General features: G+C 35.9%; 2 protein-coding genes across 2 annotated transcripts in view; both read right to left on the bottom strand.

The window, feature by feature from the left end:
• B3GNT2 (UDP-GlcNAc:betaGal beta-1,3-N-acetylglucosaminyltransferase 2) overlaps positions 1 to 1171 on the bottom strand; it is a 197195-nt gene extending 196024 nt beyond the window's left edge. The window contains exon 1 of the mRNA XM_053890721.1: positions 1070 to 1171. The gene's annotated coding sequence lies outside the window, so the exon portion shown is untranslated. The remainder of the gene's footprint in view (positions 1 to 1069) is intronic.
• The window catches only part of COMMD1 (copper metabolism domain containing 1), a 186505-nt gene that overhangs the window by 103363 nt on the left and 57348 nt on the right, over positions 1 to 25794 (bottom strand). Inside the window, exon 2 of the mRNA XM_019432768.2 lies at positions 1070 to 1351. Coding sequence (XP_019288313.1) covers positions 1070 to 1351 — 282 coding nt within the window. The remainder of the gene's footprint in view (positions 1 to 1069; positions 1352 to 25794) is intronic.

Raw genomic sequence — 25794 nt, 5'->3', positions numbered from 1 at the left:
GATTTTTGGTCTAGAACAATAGAAGGAAGGCATATTAACACAATGGTTAAAAAAATGGACTTTAGGGTCAGACAAACCAAAGTCAATAAAAGCAACAGCACTATTTTACAATAACTAAAGAAATGATTCTCCAGATGTATTTTGTAAAAGAATTATTTTTTAAGAGGAATTACATTTTAAATTAAAATCAGTATCATTATAGAACTACAAACACTGAAAAATCCTAAGGGAATATGTGAGGGGAACTGACAGCTAAAAAAATGCTCATCCCTAGAAGAAAAATAAATTTCTACTACAGAATGTAATAGAAGCACTTATTTGATTATTCATCTGAAAATAAATCTGGTTGGCTAATTCAGTGATCTGGGTTTTCTCTTCCTAATTATGGGTTGCTGCTTTTTTTTTCTTCCCCCAAAGACATATACCAGGTCATTAAAAGTCTGATCTGGCATCATCTAAAGCACAAACTGAATGACTTCAGGAAAAACAATGTAGATGCTAAAATTACTTGCTATAATGACTATGGAAACTGCAAGAAAAAGAGGAACTGTTTTGTAAATAATCAAGATCACATTAAAAATTATTTGTGGGCTCAAGGACAGAGATAGCACACTTAGGGTCTTTAGGAACAACACATTGCTGTAATTAAGATGCACTGCCTCCTATATCTGACTGCCCATAAAGATGACTGGGTGAGACAGTTTTGTTCTGTGTCGTTTAATCTCAATTCCTGGTCTTTATTTAGCATCTCTATCATTGCTTTGGAGATTCTGACCAAATGCCAAGAATTCTGAGCAAATGCCAAGAATTCTAAGATCTAACCAAAATGGAATGGTGGCCACTCTCTGTGCAATCACCTCATTGACTCATTTTGTTATTCTGAGATAGCTGCCAGGACCATGAGGCTGATTTCCAGATTCTATCCACAACGAGGAGTATCCAAATTTTCAGATGATTCCATATCTGAAAAGGGATTCTAGGAAACAGAGTCTTTTCCTATTATTTTTATCATCTAATATGTAATAGGAAATGTAGTTTATAAAAGGAAATTGATTGAAGTTGGGCTCACCTGTCCACTTTTTCCTATTTCCAGCTCCATTATGGCAACAGGGGTGTGTATTTGAGCTGAATGCCTTGACTGCGATTTGCCATCAACTCTCCAACTCAGACCTCGAAGCCCACTGTCCCAACGGCTCTGGTTCATGAGGCTCTCTCGAATTTTTGTCTTATGGCTCTTCCAGAATTTGGAAATGACAGCAGCTTGGTCACATGTGATCCCACCTTGCTTTTTGGTTTGAGCAGTCAAGAATGCCTCCAACTGGTTGAAATCCATGTCTGCAGATGCAATTGACTATAAAGACAGAAAAAATTATATAATATGAATTTGGTAAAAACTAGAAAAAGATAGCTTAACTACAGATCATATTTTGAATGACTCTAATCACTAAATCAGCTTTCAAAAAGTGTCATTAAATGACAGTAATGAGAATAAGCTCTTTAAAAGAACAAAAATATTCTTTTTACGAATATTGAGTATCAGAAAAGCTACTTGTTGGGGTGCCTAGATGGCTCAGTCGGGTAAGCATCTGACTCTTGATTTCAACCCAGGTCATGATCTCAGTGTCGTGAGATTGAAGCCCACATCAGGCTCTGCACTGGGCATGGAGCCTGCTTGAATTCTCTCTTTCCCTCTACCCTGCTCGTGTTCTCTCTCTCTCTCTCTCTCAAAATAAATATTTAAAAAAAGAAAAGAAAACTACTTGTTAAAAATTCCATGTCACTCAAATTCTATATCAATAACTAGAATCTAATTCTTAAATACCGAGTTCCATGATGGGAAAATAATAAAATTAAGTAATTAAATAATAAAACAAGAAAATGAATTAACTCATCCTCTGTTGAAATCTTATATAATTTCACAATGCCTTATAGCCAGGCTTGGTTTGATATACTACGACTATACAATGCCTTGTCCATAGAAGAACTAAGTACATTTTGTTAAATGAATGCATTATGTTAGCTGTGTAGTCCATCTTCAGTCAAATAGCTCATTTACAATACTACTAGCCTAAAATTATATACTACTCTACATTTCTCCATAAATTTTCAAAATTTAATTATCATTGCTGTTTTGTGAATAGTAAGCTGCTAAATAAACTGAAATGGAAAATCATCAAGGGTCTGTGGCAATGGAGCCCTGGAGAGGACAGTGACTTAATGATTTTCCTCAAGATTTTCCTTGCCTCTTCTTTGGTATATCCTTATCCTCTCCTGGCCACTGGGGTTGGCATGAGCTCTAAACCAGACAAATCATAGTAGCCTCCTTTCTTTGGAAACAACAGCTATTTGAAATCAATTTCTCAATTTAGAACAGGAGTAGAAATGGTCTTTCCTCTTGGAATCCTGGAAGCAGAAGGCTATGAGGCTGGGTTGCAGACTGCTATCTTTGATCTGTTGGCAAAGGCCTGATTGCAATAAAAAAGAACAAAGCCAAGCAGAGATGAGAGTGGTTCTAATGGAATGATATCCCTGCCCTGGTTCCTGTAAACCTTTCTTTAATTTTGTATGTTATCTCAGCATCCTTTCTGCCTACAGGTACCAAAAAATTCAATTTAATATTCAAGACAGTTTGAGCTATATTCCTATCACTGGAAACCAACAGTCCTGACTAAACTTGGGCAGTAGCAGTGAGAACAGAGGAGTGTAAAGGAAGACAGTGTACAGGTAGAATATAGGTAGAGGAAGTAGAATTGGGGCTGAAAGACAAACATACTGCCTTTCATTCTTCCATTAACATAAAAAAGAATTGTATGATAAATATAACAACTTTCTGATAAAGATATTTCACCGTATAATTTAATAAACATATATTGAATACCTGCCTATTTATCCGGTATGAGGACCCAAATTCTCTAAGGCACTCAATAGAAATATCAATTTGTATAATGTACTATAATGAAGTCAAATTATTTCAGCTGGCACTTTGCTTCACAATATCACACCACAGCATCAGTGATTTATATCATTCTTTTCCTCAAATTATATCAAGATATCCATTCTGATATAATCTTACCTGTGATAGCATTTATTTTGGTTGGGTCCCAGTCGATTATATCTTGAACTGGGGTTAATTCATCCAAATTTAGAATAATCAGAAATTAAATAAGGAACTGGTTTTGGTTCAAGTTCAAAGTCATCAGTTCTCATTTATACCAAAAATATCTGAATAGCTACCATGGAACAGACACTGTTTAAAGCATGACCCCTCCATCAACCAGTAGCCTTAGCTGGCAGCCTGGTACTACTCACTTATCCCTTATTCTTCTCTCTCCTCCACAACTTGAATTAGTGGTTCTCAACACTAGCTGCAAATTAGAATCATGAGGTACATTTTTAAAATATCAATTCCCAGACTCTATCCCAGAACTTCTGATTTCTAAAAATCCTAAATTGGGGCCCAGGCATTGGCATTGTTTAAAAGCATGCCAAATAATTCTAATGAGCAACAAAGGTTAAGAACTAAGCCTACATTTTGTTCATTAACTTCTACTGATTTTTATATCTGAAATAATTCTCCAATAATGTGTCTCCTCTGCTCTGTCCCTACTACCCAGCATAGAATACTCGAGAGGCCACCATCTTGTACCTAAACTAGGCTTGTACTTTGTACCTCCTCAAGTCTATCTTCTATTACCCACCAAAGTAATCTATCTAAAATGTCAATAGGATACGGTCACTTCCCTGCTTTAAGGTTTCCAAGAGCTGCTACAGTGGTTATCAGTCAATTATAAAACATTCCTATGTAAGTTACAAGTTACAAGTAATGTTATTAGTAGTAATAAAAGCACTGAAGTTTGTAAAGATTTATTTTTATAAGTATAAACTGGAGGGTTTTCAAGGTTAACCTTATATTAACAATTCTTGCCTTATTTTTTTCAAATTCTTATTTATTTATTTTGAGAGAGAGACAGAGAGAGAGAGTGTGTGTGTGGGAGGGACAGAGAGAGAGAGAGGGAGAGAGACAATCCCAAGCAGGCTCTGCACTGTCAGCACAAAGCCCAATGTGGGGCTTGATCTCAAGAACCATGAGACCATGGCCTGAGCCAAAATCAAGAGTCAGATGTTCAACTGACTGAGCCACCTAGGTGCCCCAATTCCTGCTTCATTTTAATTGTTTCCTTGAATGTAAGGAAAAAAACAGAAAATTACGAACATAAGAACTCTACATGGGAATAAATCATGCATATTACTATTTGTTAAGTGTGTCACGATGGAATAAAATATTGAAAACTGATCATCTAGGGTAGTGGTCCTCAGCAAGGTAGTATTGCCCTCTGAAGTCACTTGAAAAATGTTGGAGCCATGTTTGGTTTCATAGTGACTGGAGTGCTGCTGGCATCTAGCAAACAGGATCTAGGGATGATCGGCATTCTACAATGCTCAAGAAAATGAATTGACAAACTTTCTATAAAGGTGTTACATATTCCTCCTTTTTGTTTTTGTTTTTTTTGTTTTGTTTTTTGGTCCAACTCTCTAAAAATAATATAAAAACCATTCTGGGACACGTGGGTGGCTTAGTCTGTTAACCTTCCAACTCTTGATTTCAGCTCAGGTCATAATCTCACAGTTTCGGGAGTTCAAGTCCCGCATCAGGCTCTGCATTGACAGTGCAGAACCTGCTTGGGATTCTTCCACTCTCTCTGCCCCTCCCCTGCTCCCACTGTTCCTGTCTCTCTCAAAATAAATAAATAAACTTAAAAAAAAGAAACCCTGATAATTTAAAATATACATATAAATAAATAAAAATATAAAGACTATTCCTAGCTCATAAGCTATACAAAAATAGGCAGTGTGGCCTCTGGGATGTAGTTTACCAACCCCTTCTCAAGAACATCCCATAAAACAAACGGACTCATGTCCCATATGACTTGGCAATGTTCCACTTAACATCATGTGGAAAAACTTGTTTATAATTACCTGAATCTAGAAATTAATCTTTTTTTCATAAAAAAAATTTTTTTGCAGTTTTAATAAACACCAAATTTATGGGAATGAAACTAATATTATTTGTACTTTAATTTGGTCAGAACTTTACAAACAGGTTGCTGAACGTTTTGGAATATTACCAATGGCAACAGCAACTAAAATATCTGAATTACCAATACATCTATAAAAGTCCATGTTTATTGCTGCACATTCACAGGGATTCTACATAGAAGTACAAGTATCTGTATGATTCATTACATGTTCTAATGCAGTAATGCTTGAGCATTTACATTTTAAAATACATATTTCAAATTACTTTATTTCATGTTTCTTAGAACTTGACTTTATAGTACATTTATGTCATCGTGTTAATTTGTTAGAAATGATGCATGTTAATTTTATTATATATGAATTATAACTATAAATAAATTCTATTTAAAAATAATAAAGGGGCATTAGAAAATATTTACTACAGGAAGGAAACACTGGACCTCATAGATTTGAGAACCAATGAGGATAAAGTCCAAGCTCAACACCACAAGATCTGGTCTGGCTTATCTTTTGGTGCCTCATAAACTTCCTGCTTCCCACACTTGCCATTCACATAGTACTAACTTGTTTGTAATTCTCCAACCAGAAATCCTAATATGCTACTTCTTTTTATGTGTCTTTGTTCATTATTCTAACTGCTTGAAATGTCCTTCCATCACATTAATTTCCATCAGGTTAAATGTCCTTCACCAGATTAATTCCTATTTACCATTTGAGACTCATTTCAAGCATGGCTTCTCCAATATTCCTCCTCCCCTAGTAAGGTAAGGGCTCTTTGCTATTTCTTTTATATATACATACACATATACATGGTTTATTTACTTATTTATTTTGAGTGAGGCAGAGAGAGAGAATTCCAAGCAGGCTCCGCACCTTCAGTGCACAGCCTGATGCAGAGTTCAATCCCATGAACAGCAAGATCATGACCTGAGCTGAAACCAAGAGTAGGACACAATTGACTAAGCCATCCAAGCAGCCCCCCCTTTCTATTCCAAAAATGCCTAATATTTCTGTCACCACACTTACCTCGATGTAATGAAATTATCTGTTTACAAGCCTATTTCACCCAACAGATTGTAATCTGTGAGGGCAGGGTCTACATATTTCTGCAATTACGGCATCTAACATAAGCCCTTGAATTCATGGTATAAAAAGCACTCACAACCGTATCAAAAACTATTTAAGCCAAAAATAATAAATGCTACAGATAAACCTAAAGTCTAGAATTATTTCAAGTCATCAATTTCTTACTTTACAAAATCCTCTCATGTACATCACAAACCATAAACTCCTAGATAAAGAAACAATCCCAAAGTATTGATTTGTTTGCCTAACCTAGCCTTGCTGAGCAAGGAGCTCAGAGCCAAAGGTAATTTAGGCTACAAAATCAGAGGAAGGAGAGAAATTGAATAAAAAATAAAAATGCAAACCATCGTGTTAATATTATTGGCAAAATTAATGCTGCTAGACTATTATCATTGACTCCACATTATGTTACTGATAGTGGGCAGCTTAGAGAAATTGCTGGTCTCCTAGTCAACATAAAGCAGCATTATGCTAAAGATATATGTGATTGGAATATGATGAACCAAAAATAATTTTTAAATGTTAAAAATTAATAATTATAAATGTGAAACTGGAATTTCAAATCAACACAAAAAGTTAGGTAGGAGAAAAAGAGAAAAAAGCATGCCAAGTTATTCAAGCCTACTTCAGAGAAAAGAAACAGATTGGGACATAAGCAATTCCTATCAAACTCCTCATAAGAATTTTTATATATACAGACAAAATTATCCTAAAATTTATACAGAAAGCCAAAGGAAATAGGATAAAACAATTTTGAGAAAAAAAAAAAAAAAGCAATGAAGTGGGAGCAATCGGTCTTCACCATTTCAAGACTTAAGATATAGCTACAATAATCAAGATCGCAGTATTTGCAGAGGAAAGGATGCATAAACTAATGGAAAAGAATAAATAACACAGAAATAGACCCACACAAATATGAACAACTGATTTTTGACAAAGGTGCAAAATCTTTTCAATAGAGAAAAGAAAATCTTTTCAACAAAAGGTAGTTGAGTAAGTAGATATACTTTAGGAAAAAAACATAACATTTCCTAACTTTTCCAACATAAATTTCCTAACTTATGTAAAAATTAACTTAAAATAGATCATGGGCCTAGATATAACATAAAACTGTAAATATTTTCTTTATATTTTTTTGAAGTTTATTTATTTATTTTGAGAGAGACAGAGTGTGTGCAAGCGGGCAAGGAGCAGAAAGAGAGGAAGAGGGAGAATCCTACGTCCCAAGTAGGCTCTGTACTGCTAGCATGGAGCCCAGGGCAGGACTTGATCCCTTGAACTGTGAGAACATGACCTGAGCCAAAGTCAAGAGTCAAATGCTCAAGTGACTGAGCCACCCAGGTGGCAGTTACCCAAAACTGTAAATCTTTTTTGAAAAATCTTTGCAATGAAGAACTAGACAAAGAGGTCCTAGATTTGACACCAAAGCATGATCCATAAAAGAAAAAACTGTTAAAGTCAACCACATCAAAATTAACTTTTGTCCTATGCAAAAAAAAAAAAAAAAAAAAAAAATGCCGTGAAGAGGATGAAAAGACAACCTACAAACTGAGAGAAAAAATTTCAAAACAAACATTTGACAAAGGACTAATATCTAGAATATATAAAGAACCTTAAATTTTCAACATTAAAAAACAAATAATCAAAAGGCTCTTTGCTTTTGCATCAGAAAAACAAAACAAAACAAAAAACAAATAATCCCATTAGAAACTGGACAAAAGATGAGAGACACTTCACCAGAGTGAATATATAAATGGCAAATAAGTGCATGAAAAATGTCCGACATCATTAGCTATCACAAAAATGTTAATTAAAACCACAATCAGGGCCACTTGGCTGCCTCAGTTGGTACAGCCAACTGACTCTTGATCTCAGGGTCATGAGTTCGAGCCCCAGGTTGGGTGTAGAGACTACATAGAAAAACTAATAATAAAAATAAATAAAACCACAATGAGATAGCATTATACACTTAGAATTGCTACAATTTAAAAACAGTGACAAGACCAAATACTTCCAAGGATACAGAGAAACTGGATCAATCATACATTGCTGGTGGAAATGTAAAATGGTACATACACAGTGCAAAAGTCTGGCAATTTACTTAAAAAAAAATGTAACTACCATATGACCTAGCAATAGCATTACTGGGAATTTATCCCATAGAAAAGAGGACATGGGTCCACACAAAAAAGTTATATATATAATACACAAATGTTTCCAGCAGCTTTATTTGTAATACCCCAAAATTAGAAATAAACCAGATGCCCTTCAACAGGTAAACAGATAAACTATGGTACATCCATACCATGGAATACTACTCTTCAATAAAAAGGAAATGGACCACTGATAACTACAACCTGCACAAATTGCCAGAGAATTATTCTGAATGAAGAAAGGTTAGGGGCTCCTGGGTGGCTCAGTCAATTAAGCAACCAACTTCGGTTCAGGTCATGACCTCACGGTTCATGGGTCAAGCCCCTCATGAGACTCCATGCTGACAGCTCAGAGCCTGGAGCCTGCTTCGGATTCTGTGTCTCCCTCTCTCTCTACCCCTGCCCCACTTGCACTCTTCTCTCCCTCTCTGTCAAAAATAAATAAAACATTTAAGAAAATTTTAGAAAAAGGAAAGGTTATACATTGTTTTATTCCATTTATGTAATACTTTTTGAAAGTTCAAAATTACAGAAATGGAAAACAGATTAGTGGTTGTGAGGGGTTAAAAAAGGAGTGAGGGCTCTTTGAGGAAGACATGGTCACAGCTGCAACAGAGCTCAGGTCCACCGGCTCCTAAAAAGACACTAGTGGAACAAGAGGTGGTGATTCACCAAATTAGAATTATCCTAACCAGTCACAGTGTAAAACCTCTGGAGAAGGTGTATGCTGACTTGATCAGGGGCTCAAAGGAAAAAAATCTCAAAGTGAAAGAACCAGTTTAGATGCGTACTGAAACTCTAAGAATCAGTACAAGAAAAACCTCTCAGGCTGAAGATTCTAAAACTTGAGTCATTTTTCAGATGAGGATCCTTAAGTGACTCACACTGACTTGCATAGTCCTTCTGAGAATGTTAAACAGATTACTTCCATCAGTATTTAGCCAGGAGTCAAGGTAGAAGTCATCACTGCAAATACTTATATCAACTATTTTAATAAACTGATTATCAACTGTTTGAAAAAAAGGAAGGAGTGAGGATGAGTGGGAGGAAAATGGATGTGGCTATAAAACTTCAACATAAGGGATCCTACTGGTAATGGAAAGTTCTGTATCCTGACAGTAGCAACGTCAATATAGTGGTTGTGCTATTGTACTACAATTCTGCAAGAAGCTACCATAGGGTGTTAAGTGGTCAAGTATACAAGGATCATTTCTTTCTACTATTTCTTACAGCTGCATATGAATCTACAAATAATCTCTAAGTAAAAAGTTTAATTAAAGAATAAAACCTGTAAAGACTTCTCTATCTTCCAGGTTTCAATTCTAATTATTTAATTTGGTTTATAGGGTGAATCATGAAGAGGTACTTCCTCTACCTCTCTAGCTTTGTGTCTCTTCATCTTCCCCTACCTCTTACAATCTTTCACTCCATCGATCTCCCTCCATCCATACTGTACTCATTTTAGCTTTTTTTTTTTTTTAATGTTTATTTATTTTTGAGAGAGACAGAGACAGAATGTGAGTGTGTTAGGGGCAGAGAGAGAGGGAGACACAGAAGCAGAAGCAGGCTCCAGGCTCTGAGCTGTCAGCACAGAGCCCGATGCAGGGCTCGAACTCAAAAGCTGTGAGATCATGACCTGAGCCGAAGTCGGATGTTCAACCGACTGAGCCACGCGGGCACCCCTCATTTTAGCTTTTAAAACTGCCGTTCTTTCCCTATCCTCTGGACCTTTGCCTATGTTGTTCCTTTTGCCTAGAACATCTTAGTTGTTGTTCCTTTAACTCCTTTTGTTGACACTACCTGTTTTTCAAGCTTTAATATAGATGTTACTGTATACAGGAAATCTTCCCTAAACCACCAAATCTAGAACAGGGCTCTCTTTGTAGGCTACACAGTAAAGTGGTGTTTATCACAATGTAGGGTTAACTGCCAGGCTCTTACATGTAAGTGCTTGTAGAGGGCAAAGACCTTGCCCTGCTTGTTTATATTTAATCTCTGGCGCCTAGCACAGTGACTGTCACATAGCAGGCGATCAGTAAAATATGTTGAATGAGTGAATAGTTGGATGGGTGTGCAAATGGCAATCTAAAAAACCTGGCCTTAACTACTCATCTAATCTTGGGAAAATCTTTTAGTATTATTGCACCTGGATTTCCTTATTTATAATATACAAATATAGAATGTGGCAATTTTAAAACCTGGCGACAAAATTCTTTGACCCTTTTCCCACTTGAAGTTAAGCATCTATATCCCATCCCCTGGAATAAATATGGGCTGTGTGACTGCTTATCCAAAAGATCATGGCAATTCCAACTACAGCTGACCCCTAGATAAAACAGGGGTTAGGAGCAATGACACCCCCAGCAAAATTGAAAATGCCGGGGTGCCTGGGTGGTTCAGTCGGTTAAGTGTTCGACTTCAGCTCAGGTCAGGATCTCACAGTTCATGGGTTCGAGCCCCGCGTTGGGCTCTGTGCTGACAGCTCAGAGCCTGGAGCCTGCTTCAGATTCTGTGTCTCCCTCTCTATCTGCCTCTCCCCTCCTAGCGTTCTGTCTCTCTCACTCTCTCTCTTTCTCTCAAAAACAAACATAAAAAAATTTTTAAAATAATAAGAAAATGAGTATCTAACTTTTGATTCCCTAAAAACTTATACTATATTTACTTACATATATATTTATACTATACTATAGTATATATAAAAACTTATACTAATAGACTTCAGTTGGCCAGAAACCTTATTTTATCAATAACATAATCAATTAACACATATTTTGTATGTCATATTTTTACATACCATATTCTTACAGTAAAGTAAGATAGGGAAAAGAAAATGTTATTAAGGAAATCGTAAGGAAGAGCAAATACATTTATTTTACAAAATCTGCATGTAAGTGGACCCACACAGTTTAATAAACACTTTTTGTTCAAAGATCAACTTTATATGACATTCTGGAAAAGGCAAAACTGTAAAGACAGTAAAAAAAAAAATCACGGTTGCCAGGGGTTGGTGGAAGAGGAAGGGATAAAACAGAACACAGATGATTTTTAAAACAGTGAAACTATTCTATATGATAATGTACTGATAGATACACATCATTATACATTTGCCAAAATCCAGTGATGGTACAACACCAAGAGTGAACCCTAATGTAAACTATGGACTTTGGGTAACATTGGTTCATCCATTGTAACAAAATACCACTCTGGTGCAGGGTATTGATTGTTGGAGAGGCCGTGCATATGTGGGCATGGGGAGCATATGGAAACTCTATACTTTCTGTTCAATTTTGGTGTGAAGCTGAAACTCAAAATTAAAGACCTAAAAAAAAAAAAAGAAAAAAGAAAAAAAGCAAATTCAAAAAAGATCATGGCCAAGTGATGCTGTGCCAATTTTCTGGCTCAGGTTTTAAGAAACTTCAACTTCCATTTTGTTCCTCATAAGAGGCTTGCTCTTAGAACCCAGGCACTATGCTGTAAGGAGCTTATAGAGACTACCTTATAAGGACTCTGGCCTCTAGCTCTCAGCCTATCATTAAGCTCCCAGCCAAACAGCCAGCACCAAATAGCCAGTGAATGAGGTATTTTGGAAGTGGATCATCTAGCCTCCAGTTGAGTGGACACCATATGAAGACAGTCTTCCCCTCTGAGCTCTGCCTAAAGTTCAGATTCATTAGCTAAATAAATGCTATTGTTTTAAAAAAATAAATAAATAAGAAAAAAAACTGAACTCAAGATGATGCCTTTTTTAGTAAACTGCTCATTAAGTATCAAGTAATTAAAATTAGGAGGCTAATATTTGAAAATGGGAAACTTTGATATTAATCCCAAAGCATGTTAGTCCTAAAGCAATCCCCTGTAATTTAATATTTATATATAATCATTAATCTCTTCTTTCTGCTTGAAAGCAACAGTATTTATAGTTGGCACTAAAAATAAACCAGAGAGAATTCCTATTATTCTTTGGTAGACAAAACACAGCTTTTCCATTAAGCTTCCTGTTTTTTAGAGTAGTATTTCAAAACAAAGGGTCAGTGCTTAAAATAAACATAGATAAATAGTATTTAGTGAGATATATACTTTCATACAATGTAAACTTCACGTATCAGAACAAAGTGATTCCATATTATCACCTAATTTGATGCTTCAATGACACACACTTCTGCCTCAAATTTTTCAATACAAATGGAAATACCTCTGTGAAACTACTTTTACAAAGTATCCTTTAGAAACTATTAGGTTCCAGATACATTTGTTCTAATTTTTAACTAAGAAACTTTAATTTTTAGAGCAGTTTTAGATTCACAGCAAAACTAACCAAAAAGTACAGAGTTCCCACATACCCACATTCCTCAACCCATCCATACACATCCTCCCCTACCATCAACATCCACATCAGTGTGGTACTTTGCTACAATGGACAAATCAATATTGACACATCATTATCAACCAAAGTCTACAGTTTACATTAGGGTTCATTCTTGTACATTCTGTAAGTTTTGGCAAATGTATAACAACATGTATCCACCTTTATATATCACACAGAAGAGTTACACTCCCCTAAAAATGCCCTAAAAATTCTTCATGTCTCCCTCCTCTCCCACCAAAATATTCTATAAATGTCAATTAGATCTAGTTAACTGATTGACCTCTTTGGTTCAACTATGTCCTCATAGACCTTTTGCCTATTGCATCTGTCCTTTACAAATAGCAGGGTGTTGAAGTTTCCCAAGTACAATAGTAGATTTCTCTATTTCTCCTTGCAGTTCTACCACTTTTTGCCTCCTATGTTTTGACATTCTGCTGCTAGGTGCATACATGTTAAGGATTGTTACATCTTCTGGAAGAACTGACCCCCTTTTTATTATGTAATGTCCATCTTTATCCATGGCAATTTTCCTTGCTCTGAACTCTGCTTTGTCTGAAATTAATAAAACCACTCCAGTTTTCATTGATTAGTGTGATCACAGTATATCTTTCTCCATCCTTTTACTTTTAATCAGTATGTGTCATATTAAAAATGGGTTTCTCATAGACAACATAGAGTTAGGTCTTATTTTTTTTGATCCACTTTAGCAGTCTCAGTCTTTTAGTTGGTGTAAAACATATATGGCATAAAAACTGATACAACTGCAAAGAGAAAGATGAATCCACTATCAGAGTTGGAGAATTAAACACCACTCTATTGGTAATTTAAAGATCCAGTACGCAGAACATAGTTAAAATAAACAACACTATCAACTGGATCTAACTGACAGCTACAGAGTACTTCATCCAACAGCACAATATCATTCTTGTCAACCTCACATGGAACACTGACTGAGACAGACCATATTCTCAGCTATACAACATACCTTAACACATAAAAAGAATAGAAACCATACATGTCTGCTCTCAGACAACAATGGAATTAAACTGGAAATCAGTAACAAAAAGGTATCTGAAAAACCCCCAAATAGTTAGGAATTAAATAACATACTTTTAAATAACACATATATCGAGGAAGTATCAAAAGAAATTTTAAAATATTTTAAACAAAATTAAAATGAAAATATCTAAATCTGTAGGATGCAGTGAAGGCAACTGTTACAAGAGAAATTTATAGCACTGAATGCATAATAGAAGAAAAGAAGAAAAATCTAAATCAATAATCTAAACTTTCACTTTAGGAAACTAGAAAAGGAGCAAATTAAACTCAAAGTAAGTAGAAGAAAAGAAATAAAAATTAGAGCAAAAATCAATGAAATTGAAAACAGGAAATCAACTGATAAAACGAATTAAGCCAGGGGAGCCTGCCTGGGTGGCTCAGTCAGTTAAGCGTCTGACTTTGGCTCAGGTCATGATCTCACAGTTTGCGAGTTCAAGCCCCACATCAGGCTCTGTGCTAACAGCTCAGAGCCCAGAGCCTGCTTCAGATTCTGTGTCTCCCTCTCTCTGCCCCTCACCTACTCACACTCTGTCTCTCTCTCTTACAAAAATAAACATTAAAAGTTTTTTGAAAAAATGAATTAAGCCAAAAGCTGGTTCTTCAAAAAGATCAATAAAATTGATAAACCTCTAGCCAGGTTAACAAAGAAAAAAAAGAGAAGAAATAAATTACTAACATCAGAAAAGAAAGAGCGGACATCACTACTGATCCCATGGACATTAAAAGGGCAATAAAGGAACATTAAGAATAACTATATGCCCATAAGTTTGATAACCTGGAAGAAACTGAACAGTTCCTGTAAACTCACAATCTACAAAAACTCAGGAGAAATCAATTATCTGAATAGGCCTATGTCTATTAAAGAAATAGAATCAATAATTAATATCTTGCCAAACCAGAAAATACCAGGTCCAGATTGGTTTACTGGTGAGTTTCACCAAACATTTAAGGAAGAAATTACACCCATCCTCAACAGTCTCTTTCAGAAAACAGAAGCAGAAAGAATACTTTCTAACTCATTCCATGAGACCATATTATTCTAATACCAAAACCAGACAAAGACATTATCAAAAAAAACCCTCAAAAAAAAAAACAAAAAAACAACTCACAAATATAAATGCAAAAATCCACAACAGCATATTAGCAAATTGAATCTAATAATGTCTAAAAAGATTTATACACCACAACCAACCGGGATTTATTCCAGATATGCAAGGATGGTTCAATATTCAAAATTCAATGTATACAATCCATCATATCGGGGTGCCTGGGTGACTCAGTTGCTTAAGCATTTAACTCCTGATTTCAGCTCAGGTTATGAATTTGAGCCCCACGTTGGGCTTTACGCTGACAGTGTAGAGCCTGTTTTGGATTCTCTCTCTCCCTCTCTCCCCCCACCCCGACCAGCTCTTGCTCACACATTCTCTCTCCCTGTCTCTCTCTCTCTCTCTCTCAAAATAAATAAATAAACTTTAAATATTTAAAGTTTGATGATATATACCATCATATCAACAGGCTACAAAAGGAAAATTATATGGTAATATCAATAGATGCAGACAAAGCAACACCAAATGCTGACAAGGATGTGGAGCAATAGGAACTATTCCTACAGGTAGAAATGCAAAATGGAATAGCCACTGGACACTGGCAGTTTCTTACAAAGCTAAACAATACTCTTACCATACAATCCAGCACCACGTTCCTTCGAATTTAACCAAATGAGTTAAAAGCTTATGTCCACACAAGAACTTGCACATAGATATTTATAGAAGTTTTATTCACAACTGCCAAAGCCTGGAAGCAACAAAGATGTCCTCCAGTAGGAGAATGGCTAAACTGTAGTACATCGAGACAGTGGAATATTATTCAGTACTACATAAAAAAAAAAAAAAAAAAAAAAGAGCTATCAATGAAAAAAACATAAAAGAACCTTAAATGCACATTACCAAATAAAAGAAGCCAATCTGAAAAAGCTACATACTTTGTGATTCCAATTATATGACATTCTGGAAAAGGCAAAACCATGGACACAGTAAAAAAACAAAAACCAAAACAAAACGGTGGCTGCCAAGGGTTCAGAGAGAGAGAAGAATGAATAGGTGGAGGACAAAGGATTTTTCAGGCAGTAGTACTATTCTGAATATCATACAGAATTTGATACTATAAAGGTAGATACATGCCATTATACATTTGTAAAGATGGAATGTACGACACAGAGAGTGAACTTTAATGCAAACCATGGACTTTAGTTAGCAATAATGTAATAAAAGCAGCTCATCTATTGTAACAAATGTACTATACTAATGCCAGATGCTAATAATAGGGGATATTGCACTGGGAAGGACTGTGAGGGGATGTAAGGTTAATTCTTTGTACTTTCCACTCAATTTTTCTGTAACCCTAAAACTACTCTAAAAAAACAGTCTATTTTTAAAAACTGAATGACAGATAACAACATGCACTAATTTCATATATTATGCTAAATAAAAGAGTCAAACACAAAGAGTATGTACTATATGATTCCATTTAGGAAGTTCAGTAAATGAATTAGAATTATATCTATCAACATGGATGAAGCATAAACACAGATGCTGAACAATAACAACAAAAAAGACAACTGCACACAAACACATAAAGTATGATGCTATTTGTATGAAGTTTTGTTAGATGACAAATACTATAAATTTTAAAAATATTATGTAGTAAAACTATAAAGGTATGCACAAGATTGTTAAACACCTAATGCAGGATAATGATTACTTCAGAGGACAGAGAAAATGAAATCTGAGAGACACATAGAAGGCTCTAATAGGATCTGTAATTTAGGTTAAAAACATTTTGATAGAAAAAGTTGTGAAGACAGTACAGCATTTCAATATGCCAGACACTTAATTTCCCAGTTTATTAACATCTTATATTTCTATGGTACACTTACAACAATTAATAACCAATATCGATACATTATTTATTATTAACTACAATGTAAATACTTTCTTAGTTGTTTTTTTAAAGTTTACCTTTTTTTTTTTAATCTCTACACCCAATATGGGGCTCAAATTCACAACCCAAGATCAACAGCTGCATGCTTTACCAACTGAGCCAGCCAGGTGCCCTCATACTTATGTTTGCTCTAATGTCCTTTAAAAAAAAAAAAAATTTAACATTTACTTATTTTTGAGAGAGAGACAGAGCACGAGCAGGGGAGGGGCAGAAAGAGAGAGGGAGACACAGAATCCGAAGCAGGCTCCAGGCTCTGAGCTGTCAGCACAGACCATGGTGCGGGGCTCAAACCCATGAACCACAAGATCATGACCTGAGCTGAAGTCAGATGCTTAACCAACTGACCCACCCAGGCGCCACTGATCTAATGTCCTTTTAATGTTCCAGGATCCTATCCAAGTAACATTACACTTAGTCATCATTTCTCCTTAAGTTCAAGTAGCTATGGTAGTTTCTCAAACTTTCCTTCTTTTTGATAACTTGACAGTTTTGATGAGTACTTTGGAGAGTGCCCCTTACTTGGAATCCGCCTGATGATTTTTCTTATGGTTAGACTGGTGTGATGGGTTTTGGGGAGGAAGACCACAGAGGCAAGTTGCCATTCTCATCACACCACATCAAGGGTACATGCTATCAACATGGCTTATCACTGTTAATGACACCTAGCTGAAGTAATGTTTGTCAGGTTTCTCCACTGTAAAATAATTTTCCCAACTCTCAACACTCTACTCTTTGGAAGAAAGTTACTATGAGGAACACTTAAGGAACAGGAAGTTACGCTGCACCTTCTTAAGAACAAAGCACCCACATAAATGATATGGAATTCTTCTGTATGAGCCTGTAATGTTCTAAAATACACAAAAAAGGGAAGAGGCCTCTTGCCTCCCTTCCTCCCCTTCCAACAACACATACACAAGGGGAAAGAAAAATACCAAAGTAGTTATCACTGTTAAAATCAGAGTTTTAAATTTTTTCTTTCATTTTTTAGCACTTTCCAAATTTTCTTTAATGAGCATTTTCTACTTAATGAGATTTCTTTTACTTTAACCATGCCTTTAGGCATTATAATTTAAGAATCTCTCCAGTTTTACTCCATATCAAAAAGGGAAAGCAAAATTGCTAGTCTAACATAATAAATCTGGATTAATATGAAAAATCTTGGTTCTTATGACCAAGAAGAATAAATATCAGGGACATGAGTTCAATGACCCAAAGCACTATTTCTTAAAAGTTCATAAAACATAAGCAATAAATGTAACATCATAACTTATAGCTATTTTTAATGAACTAGATAAAATACTGTCAAAGATGAGTAATAAACTTCTAGGATAAGTAGCTTATTAAGCAATATACAAAATGACCTTGAATTCAGGTAATTCTGTTTTCCCAAAAATGAATGAAAATTTAATTATAGGAAATTTTTTTTGTCATAGTTAGTATTGCTACTAACTCATACACACACACACACACACACACACACACATTTAAAAAAAAAGCAGAAAATCCTCATCTACAAATAACATATTTACTTTTTTTTTTTTAATTTTTTTAACGTTTATTTATTTTTGAGACAGAGAGAGACAGAGCATGAACGGGGGAGGGGCAGAGAGAGAGGGAGACACAGAATCGGAAGCAGGCTCCAGGCTCTGAGCCATCAGCCCAGAGCCCGACATGGGGCTCGAACTCGCAGACCGTGAGATCGCGACCTGAGCTGAAGTCGGACGCTTAACCGACTGAGCCACCCAGGCGCCCCTACAAATAACATATTTAATATTATTTTCACTCTGTAAATAATTAAGTCTTCTACCAGTTATATTATATGTGCAATTTTTAATATTGTAAGGAAAAAAGAATTGCTGGAATATGCCCAAGGAGTTGTTTGAATAAAGGATAGTTATTTCTTTAGTGGCTATATTATGTCCAAAAAGAAAAATGATTATAAATTAAATAAGATAATATATGAAATATAAATAGCTGCTTCTCCAACCACTTAATAGGAACAGTAATTACGAATTTCAAAAAGCTATGCACGCCCCTAATTTCCATTAAGTAAGTAAATTGGAACACATCATGCAGATTTAAATTCATCATCACTTCTGAAGAAAACAGACTGACAAGCATATAGAAGGCTACCAAGAACTAACAATAGTTCAACCTCCATAGAAACTACTCATGGTAACCAAAAACAAACCTTTACTTCTCAACAGTTCGTTCTGTCAAGCTCCCAAGAATTTGCTGTTAAAATGTGTAGTTAAGCCTATAAAGTACAGAATGCTGCCAGTTGTTAGCACAAAGAAATTAAGACCTTGAGAAATTAAAGCAATTTGCCTCTAGAGATTAATATTAGCTTAAAGAGTCTTAAAGTGAATGTTTTTTCTCCTGATTTACTCCATCAGAATTTTTTGTTGGAAATACATGTTTACACAATTAAAGACCAAATATCAGTAAAAAGAACTTAGTTGCATTTCTATAATCTCCTGAAATAAAAATATAATGAGCTAAAGCAAGTTTAAAGCTGTCCACAAAATGGTTTAAATTAGCATTTTCTAAAACTCCTGAAAAATGTCTTGTTTTAAAAAAACTTGTTTATGCTGTTATTTGAACTAGAACCTGGTCCAAAACTTAAGTAAAAAATAGTCCAAAAGAAAAGCAACTCAGTTTTGTCCTTTACCTTCACTAAATCAGTGAAACCTGATTTATTGCTCTTAACAGTTAGTTAGAAAATGGTTTTGTGGTTTCAAGCATATTTCTCCAGGCTTCAGTTTCCATAAAATTAAACAAAAGGGATGGTGTTAAATGATCTCTGTGTACCCCCCAAATATTAACATTCCATGCTGCTATATCTATAGGTTAAGCTACATATAATTACCAGTATTCAATGGTTTTTAACTTACAAAAACAGTAATTTGGAATGGTTCAACTTTCTAAATCTTCTAAGTTCTATTCCCTCCCAGACGCTAACTCGGACATCACTCAACTTTTGTATTTTTCAAGTAGAGCAAAATGTTTAAAAGCCAATAATAAGAGCTGGCTCCCAACTGCCATTCAGGATTGAATGTACTTTTTAGAAAATTTTTAAGGCCTATTTTAACCCTGAAGAATAAGATGATGATCTAATATGGAAATTCTCCTAAGTTACTATTTTACAATTTAGTTTTGAATATTTACAGAATTAGTGCTACCCCATTCAGTTTTATGATGTCACGTGGTTATCACAGTATAATTTCTTCCACTGAGTTTTCACCACCTATCAGGTCTACTCCTAAGCTCTCAAATAGGAAAAATAATATGAACCTGCCCGAGAAAAGTGTTCAATGGGATGTGTTACTAAAAGCATCCTTGGCTTTCTCAATTTGCCAGAAAATCTAGAGCAATGCTGCCCAAACTGTGATTAGCAAATCAGTGCCAGCCCACAAACTCATTACCAGTCCTCTATGATGTGATTACAGAAACTGAAAGTAGCCATTTAAAACTTGTGTGGTAATGTAATAGTAACTTTATGAATTTTATGTCAATTAATCTAATAATAAAATTGGAACTTATATTTTTATGTATTTTTGCTGAGAAATTGAAACAATCGTTTTTTAATTTATTTTGAGAGACAAAGAGACCACATGGGAGGGGCTGAGGGGAGGAGAGAGAGAGAGAGAGAGAGAGAGAGAGAGAGAGAGAGAGAGAGAGAATCCTAGGCAGGCTCCACACTGTCATAGTGTAGAGCCCAATGTGGGGCCTGAACTCATGAACTATGAGATCATGACCTGAACTAAAATCAAGTGTTGGTTGCTCAACCGACTGAGCTACCCAGCTGCCCCCAAAATTTTCAAAAACAATACACACACACACACACACACACACACACACACACACACACAACTAGTCTCAAAAGACATTATTCAAGAAACACTAAAATTGGTCTGAGGAGGAAGGGGAGGGTCAGTCCAAGATGGTGGTAAAAGAAGGTCCTGAACTTACCTCCTCCAACAGACACCCAAATCTGTATCTGAATATGGAGCAATTCCCTGTGAAATATAACTGAAAACTAGCTGAACTGCTCCACCACAACAAGGATAAAAGGCCCACACTGAGAATGGTAAGAGATGCAAAGACACAGTCTTGCCAAAAACTCCATCCCTGGCATGGCAACCAACAATAGGGAGGGATCTCACAATCTGGAGTTTCTTCCCAAGAAGCAAGAGGTTTCTGCTTCAAGTCAGGAACCCCAACCCTTAGGACCTACACTGAAGAGAAGAGCCCCCAAAATCTGTGGCTTAGAAAACCAACAGGGCTTATATCTTAGGGACCCAAAGGGTTAGAGGGAACAGAGACGGTCCTTTTAAAAAAAATTTTTTTTTTTAAATTTTTTTTTTTTAACGTTTATTTATTTTTGAGACAGAGAGAGACACAGCATGAACGGGGGAGGGGCAGAGAGAGAGGGAGACACAGAATCGGAAGCAAGCTCCAGGCTCTGAGCCATCAGCCCAGAGCCCGACGCGGGGCTCGAACTCGCGGACCGCGAGATCGTGACCTGAGCTGAAGTCGGACGCTTAACCGACTAAGCCACCCAGGCGCCCCTAAAAAAATTTTTTTAATGTTTATTTATTTTTGAGGAGAGAGACACACAGAGAATGAGCAGGGGACGGGCAGAGAGAGGAGACACAGAATCCGAAGAAGGCTCCAGGCTCTGACAGCTCAGAGCTGGACACAGGGCTCGAACCTGTGAATCCTGAGATCATGACCCGAGCTGAAGTCAGACACTTAACCGAATGAGCCACCCAGGGGTGCCCCTACATGTGAACATGCACTCTCCTGATGTACCACTGAGGCTGGTGAGCATGCAGTCAAGGTATCTTCTTTCTACCTTGCTAAAACCAGTGAGCTTGCCCTACTCCCTACAGTCTCCACCTACTCCACTAAAGCTGACAGGCACATGCAATCCATACAGGGACACCCCTTGATCACCTGGTTTGATGGCCAGGGTGCTTGTGTTCCTGGGCTCCACAGGGCTGAAACAATCAGGAAGATAGTTCTTGGTAGGTTACCACCCTCCAGCGCACTGCATAAACAGCAGGCTAAAACACACTCCCAGTCTTCTTGAGAAAAAAGCCCATTTACAAGTCCAGAGCTTCAGTCTGAAGTACAAGCTACAGGTCTACCACGCATCCTAGAGGCTACTGAGGTGCTCTCAGAGAATGTAAGAATGGAGACACCATCCTTGCATACTCCCTTAGCCTCACTACAGCTTGAAAATACCTCCCAGAAAGGAAATTATACATATATCTGGAAGCCTGATCTGCAACTGTCTCCCAAGGGACACCTCCAGATTTTCTAGTCTAAAGACCAGCACGGTTTACAATTGTGACCCCACAGGACTGTACCTATTTTCAGGCTGCTGCCTGAGGGTCTGATTTCCAATCAGCCACATTAAGCAACACGCTACTAAACAACTATTGGATTAAAAAAGAAACCAAACGGGGAAAAAAAATTATAAAGACAAATGGAAATACAACATACCAAAATCTATGGGATGCAGCAAGAGCAGTTCTAAGACGGAAGTTAATAGTAATATAGGCCTACATCAAGAAGCAAGAAAAATCTCAATCTATATTTTGCACCTAAAGGAACTAGAAAAAGAAAAATAAATGAAGTCCAAAGCTAGTAGAAGGAAAAAAATAAAGATCAGAGCTGAAATAAAAGCTAAAAAAGCAAAAGGAAAGATTGGTGACATTAAGAGCTGGTTCTTTGAAAAGATAAGCAAAATTGACAAACTTTTAGCTAAACTCACCAAGGGAAAAAAAAGAGAGAAGGCTCAAATAAAATTGGATTTGAAAGTAGAGAAGTTACAACACATACCACAAAAATATAAAGGATCATAAGAGACTACTACTATGAACAATTATATGACAACAAACTGGACAACCTAAAAAAACAAAAAGAAAAGTAAATTACTAAAATCATACAATCTTCCAAGACTTAATAAGGAAGAAATAGAAAATCTAAAAAGACTGATTACTAGTAAGGACATTAAGCGAGTAATCAAAAAAATCCCAAACAAAAGTTTAGGACCAGGCGGCTTCACAAGTGAAGTCTACCATTCAAAGATTAATATGTATCCTTTTCAAACTCTTCCAAACAACTGAAGAGGAGGGAACACTTCAATACTCATTTTACAAAGCCAGCGTTATCCTAATACCAAAACCAGATAAGGAGATCACAACAAGAAAATTATAGGCCGATATCTCTGATGAAAACAGATGCAAAAATCGTCAAAAAAATATTAGCAAATAAAATTCAACAATACATTACCAAAATCATACACCATGATCATGTGGGATTTACTCCTGTGGTGCAAGAATGGTACAATATTCACAAATCAATCAACATGATACAACACATTAACAGAATGAAAAATAAAAATCATATTATCAATAGGTACTTAAAAAGCATTTGACAAAATTCAATATGCATTTAGAATAAACTCTCAACAAAGTGGGTAATGAAAGAAGGTACCTCAAAACAATATGATAAGCCCACAACTAACATCATACTCAACAGTGAAAAGCTAAAAGTTTTTTCTCTAATATCAGAAACAAGAAAAGGGGCTCAGTTGGTTGAGCGTCCAGCTTCCACTCAGGTCATGATCTTGCAGTTTGTGAGTTCGAGCCCCGCACTGGGCTGTGCTGACAGCTTAGAGCCTGTAGTTTGCTTCAGATTCTGTGTCTCCTTCTCTCTCTGCCCCTCTGTTGCTTGCACTCTCTCTATCTCTCAAAAATAAACATTTTAAAAAAATTTTTAAAGAAATTAAAAAAAAAAAAAAAGAAACAAGAAAAGGATGCCCTCTCCCACTTTTATTCAACACAGTATTGAAGTCCTTGCCAGAGCAATTAGGCAAAAAAAAAAAAAAAAAAAAAAAAAGAAGAAGAAGCAAATGACATCTACATTGAACTGGAAGAAGTAAAATGGTCACTATTTGTGGAAAACATAATTCTATATTAAAAATCATAAAGACATGTTAGAGCTAATCAATAAAATATCAGGCTACAAAATCAACATACAAAAAGTTAGTTGTGCACACACTAACAACAAAATATCAGAAAGAAAAATGAAGAAAATAATCCTATTTACAATTGCATCAAAAATAACTAGGAAGGGACACCTGGGTGGCTCAGTCGGTTGAGCATCCAACTTCGGATCAGGTCATAATCTCATGATTCAGGAGTTTAGCCCAGCATTGGGCTTGCTGCTATCAGCACAGGGCCCCTTTGGATCCTCCGCCCTCCTCTCTCTCTGCCCTGTCCTCCCTCCCTCTCTTTCTTTCTCGAAAATAAATAAGCATTAAAAAGTAATAATAATAACTAGGAATAAATTTATCAGAGGTGAAAGACCTGTACAATGAAAACTATAAGTCACTGATGAAAGAAATTGAAGAAGATCCAAAGAAACAGGAAGATATTGTGTTCATGGATTGGAAGAATTGTTAAAATGCTCATATTACCCAAAAAAATATACAAATTCAATGCAATCCCCATTAAAATACCAATGGCATTTTTCACAGAAGGAGAACAAATAAGGTGCAAATGGCTAACTCAGCTGGTGAGTCCTACTTGATTTCAGCTCAGGTCATGATTGTAACATGGATGGAACTTGAAGGAATTATACTAAGTGAAATATGTCAAATACTGAAAAACAAATACCATGATTTCACTTATATGTGAAATATTAAAAAAAAGTGAACAAAATAAAAAATCATAGAAATATAGAACAGAATATTGGTTGCAAAGTAGGTGAAACAGATGAAGGAGGTCAAGAGGTACAAAATTTCAGTTATAAAATAAGTAAGTCATGGGATATAATGTACACCATGGTGACTATCGTCAACAATATTGCAGAGCATTCATGAAAACTGTCAACACAGTAAATCCTAAAAGTTATACTATACATGGTGACAGATGGTAATCAGATTTACTGTGGTGATCAATATGTAATGTGTACAAATGTTGAATCATTAGGCTGTACACTTAAAACCAATATAATGTTATAAATCAATTATAACTTAATAAAAAATTTTTTTAAAGAAGCACTGCTACCGAGGGTAAACATATTGGAAGGTTTTGTTTTGTTTTGAAATTTTTTTTTAAGTTTTATTTACTTATTTTGAGAGACACAGAGACAGTGCAAGTGGGGAAGGGGCAGAGAGAGAGGGAGAGAGGGAATCCCAACCAGGCTTTGCACTGCCAGCACAAAGCCCACTGCGGGACTTCAACCCATGAAACCGTGAGATCATGACCTGAGCCAAAACCAAGAGTTGGACATTCAACTGACTGAGCCACCCAGGCACCCCAACATACTGGAAGGTTTTACTGTCTTTGTAATTTAGGTCAGCATTTAAAGCAAAACTACTTTTGTCAGACTTCATCAGCTAAGAGCTAATATGACTCATTTCCACTTATAATAAAAATCCAAGTTATATTTGGACAAAGGAAAAGAAGGATACCATGAAGTAAATAAGGTGCTGACTATGCAAAAGTCAGAAAGGTTAAAGTCAAAACTAAAAAAAAGAAAAGAGAAATAGGCTGTTACTTTTCATTGGGGAGAAAGGAAAATATTTCAAGTTGAAAGCAAATTTATAAACCACTGTTGACTATGCCTGGTTCCTCTTACAGGGGGCAAAAAAAGCTATACTCATTTAGAATTTCTCAACTTACACAATTCAGTAGTTGAAAATTACCAATAAAAGGAAACGGCAGCAAAAAATGAGCTATGAAGTAGAGAGACAAATTCATTTCTCACAAATCTGTGTAATTTGTCCTATTTGTTGCCATCTGTATAATAAAGTCTCTGTTTACCTGATGTCTCTAAGACTTGGGAAATTACTGCAGCCTTTGTACACAAAGTCCAACTTTGTTTAATTTGAAACAGCTAAAAATAGCAGTTAAATCAAATCATATTTCAAAGACAAATTCATATTTCCCATTAAGAGGTTTAACACACAACTGACCAGTGCACTTCGGTTGGGCGTCGCTGCTGTATTCTGCCAGCTAATTTAACAAATTTACACATTAAACAACAAGAAACTAATTTGGTTTCATAAGACAA

This window comes from Panthera pardus, unplaced genomic scaffold (genome assembly GCF_024362965.1).
Source record: "Panthera pardus isolate Hobbes unplaced genomic scaffold, ASM2436296v1 HiC_scaffold_25, whole genome shotgun sequence".
NCBI lineage: Eukaryota > Metazoa > Chordata > Mammalia > Carnivora > Felidae > Panthera > Panthera pardus.
Note: the sequence above shows the minus strand (reverse complement) of the source record. Positions and strands in the feature narration are given on the sequence as shown.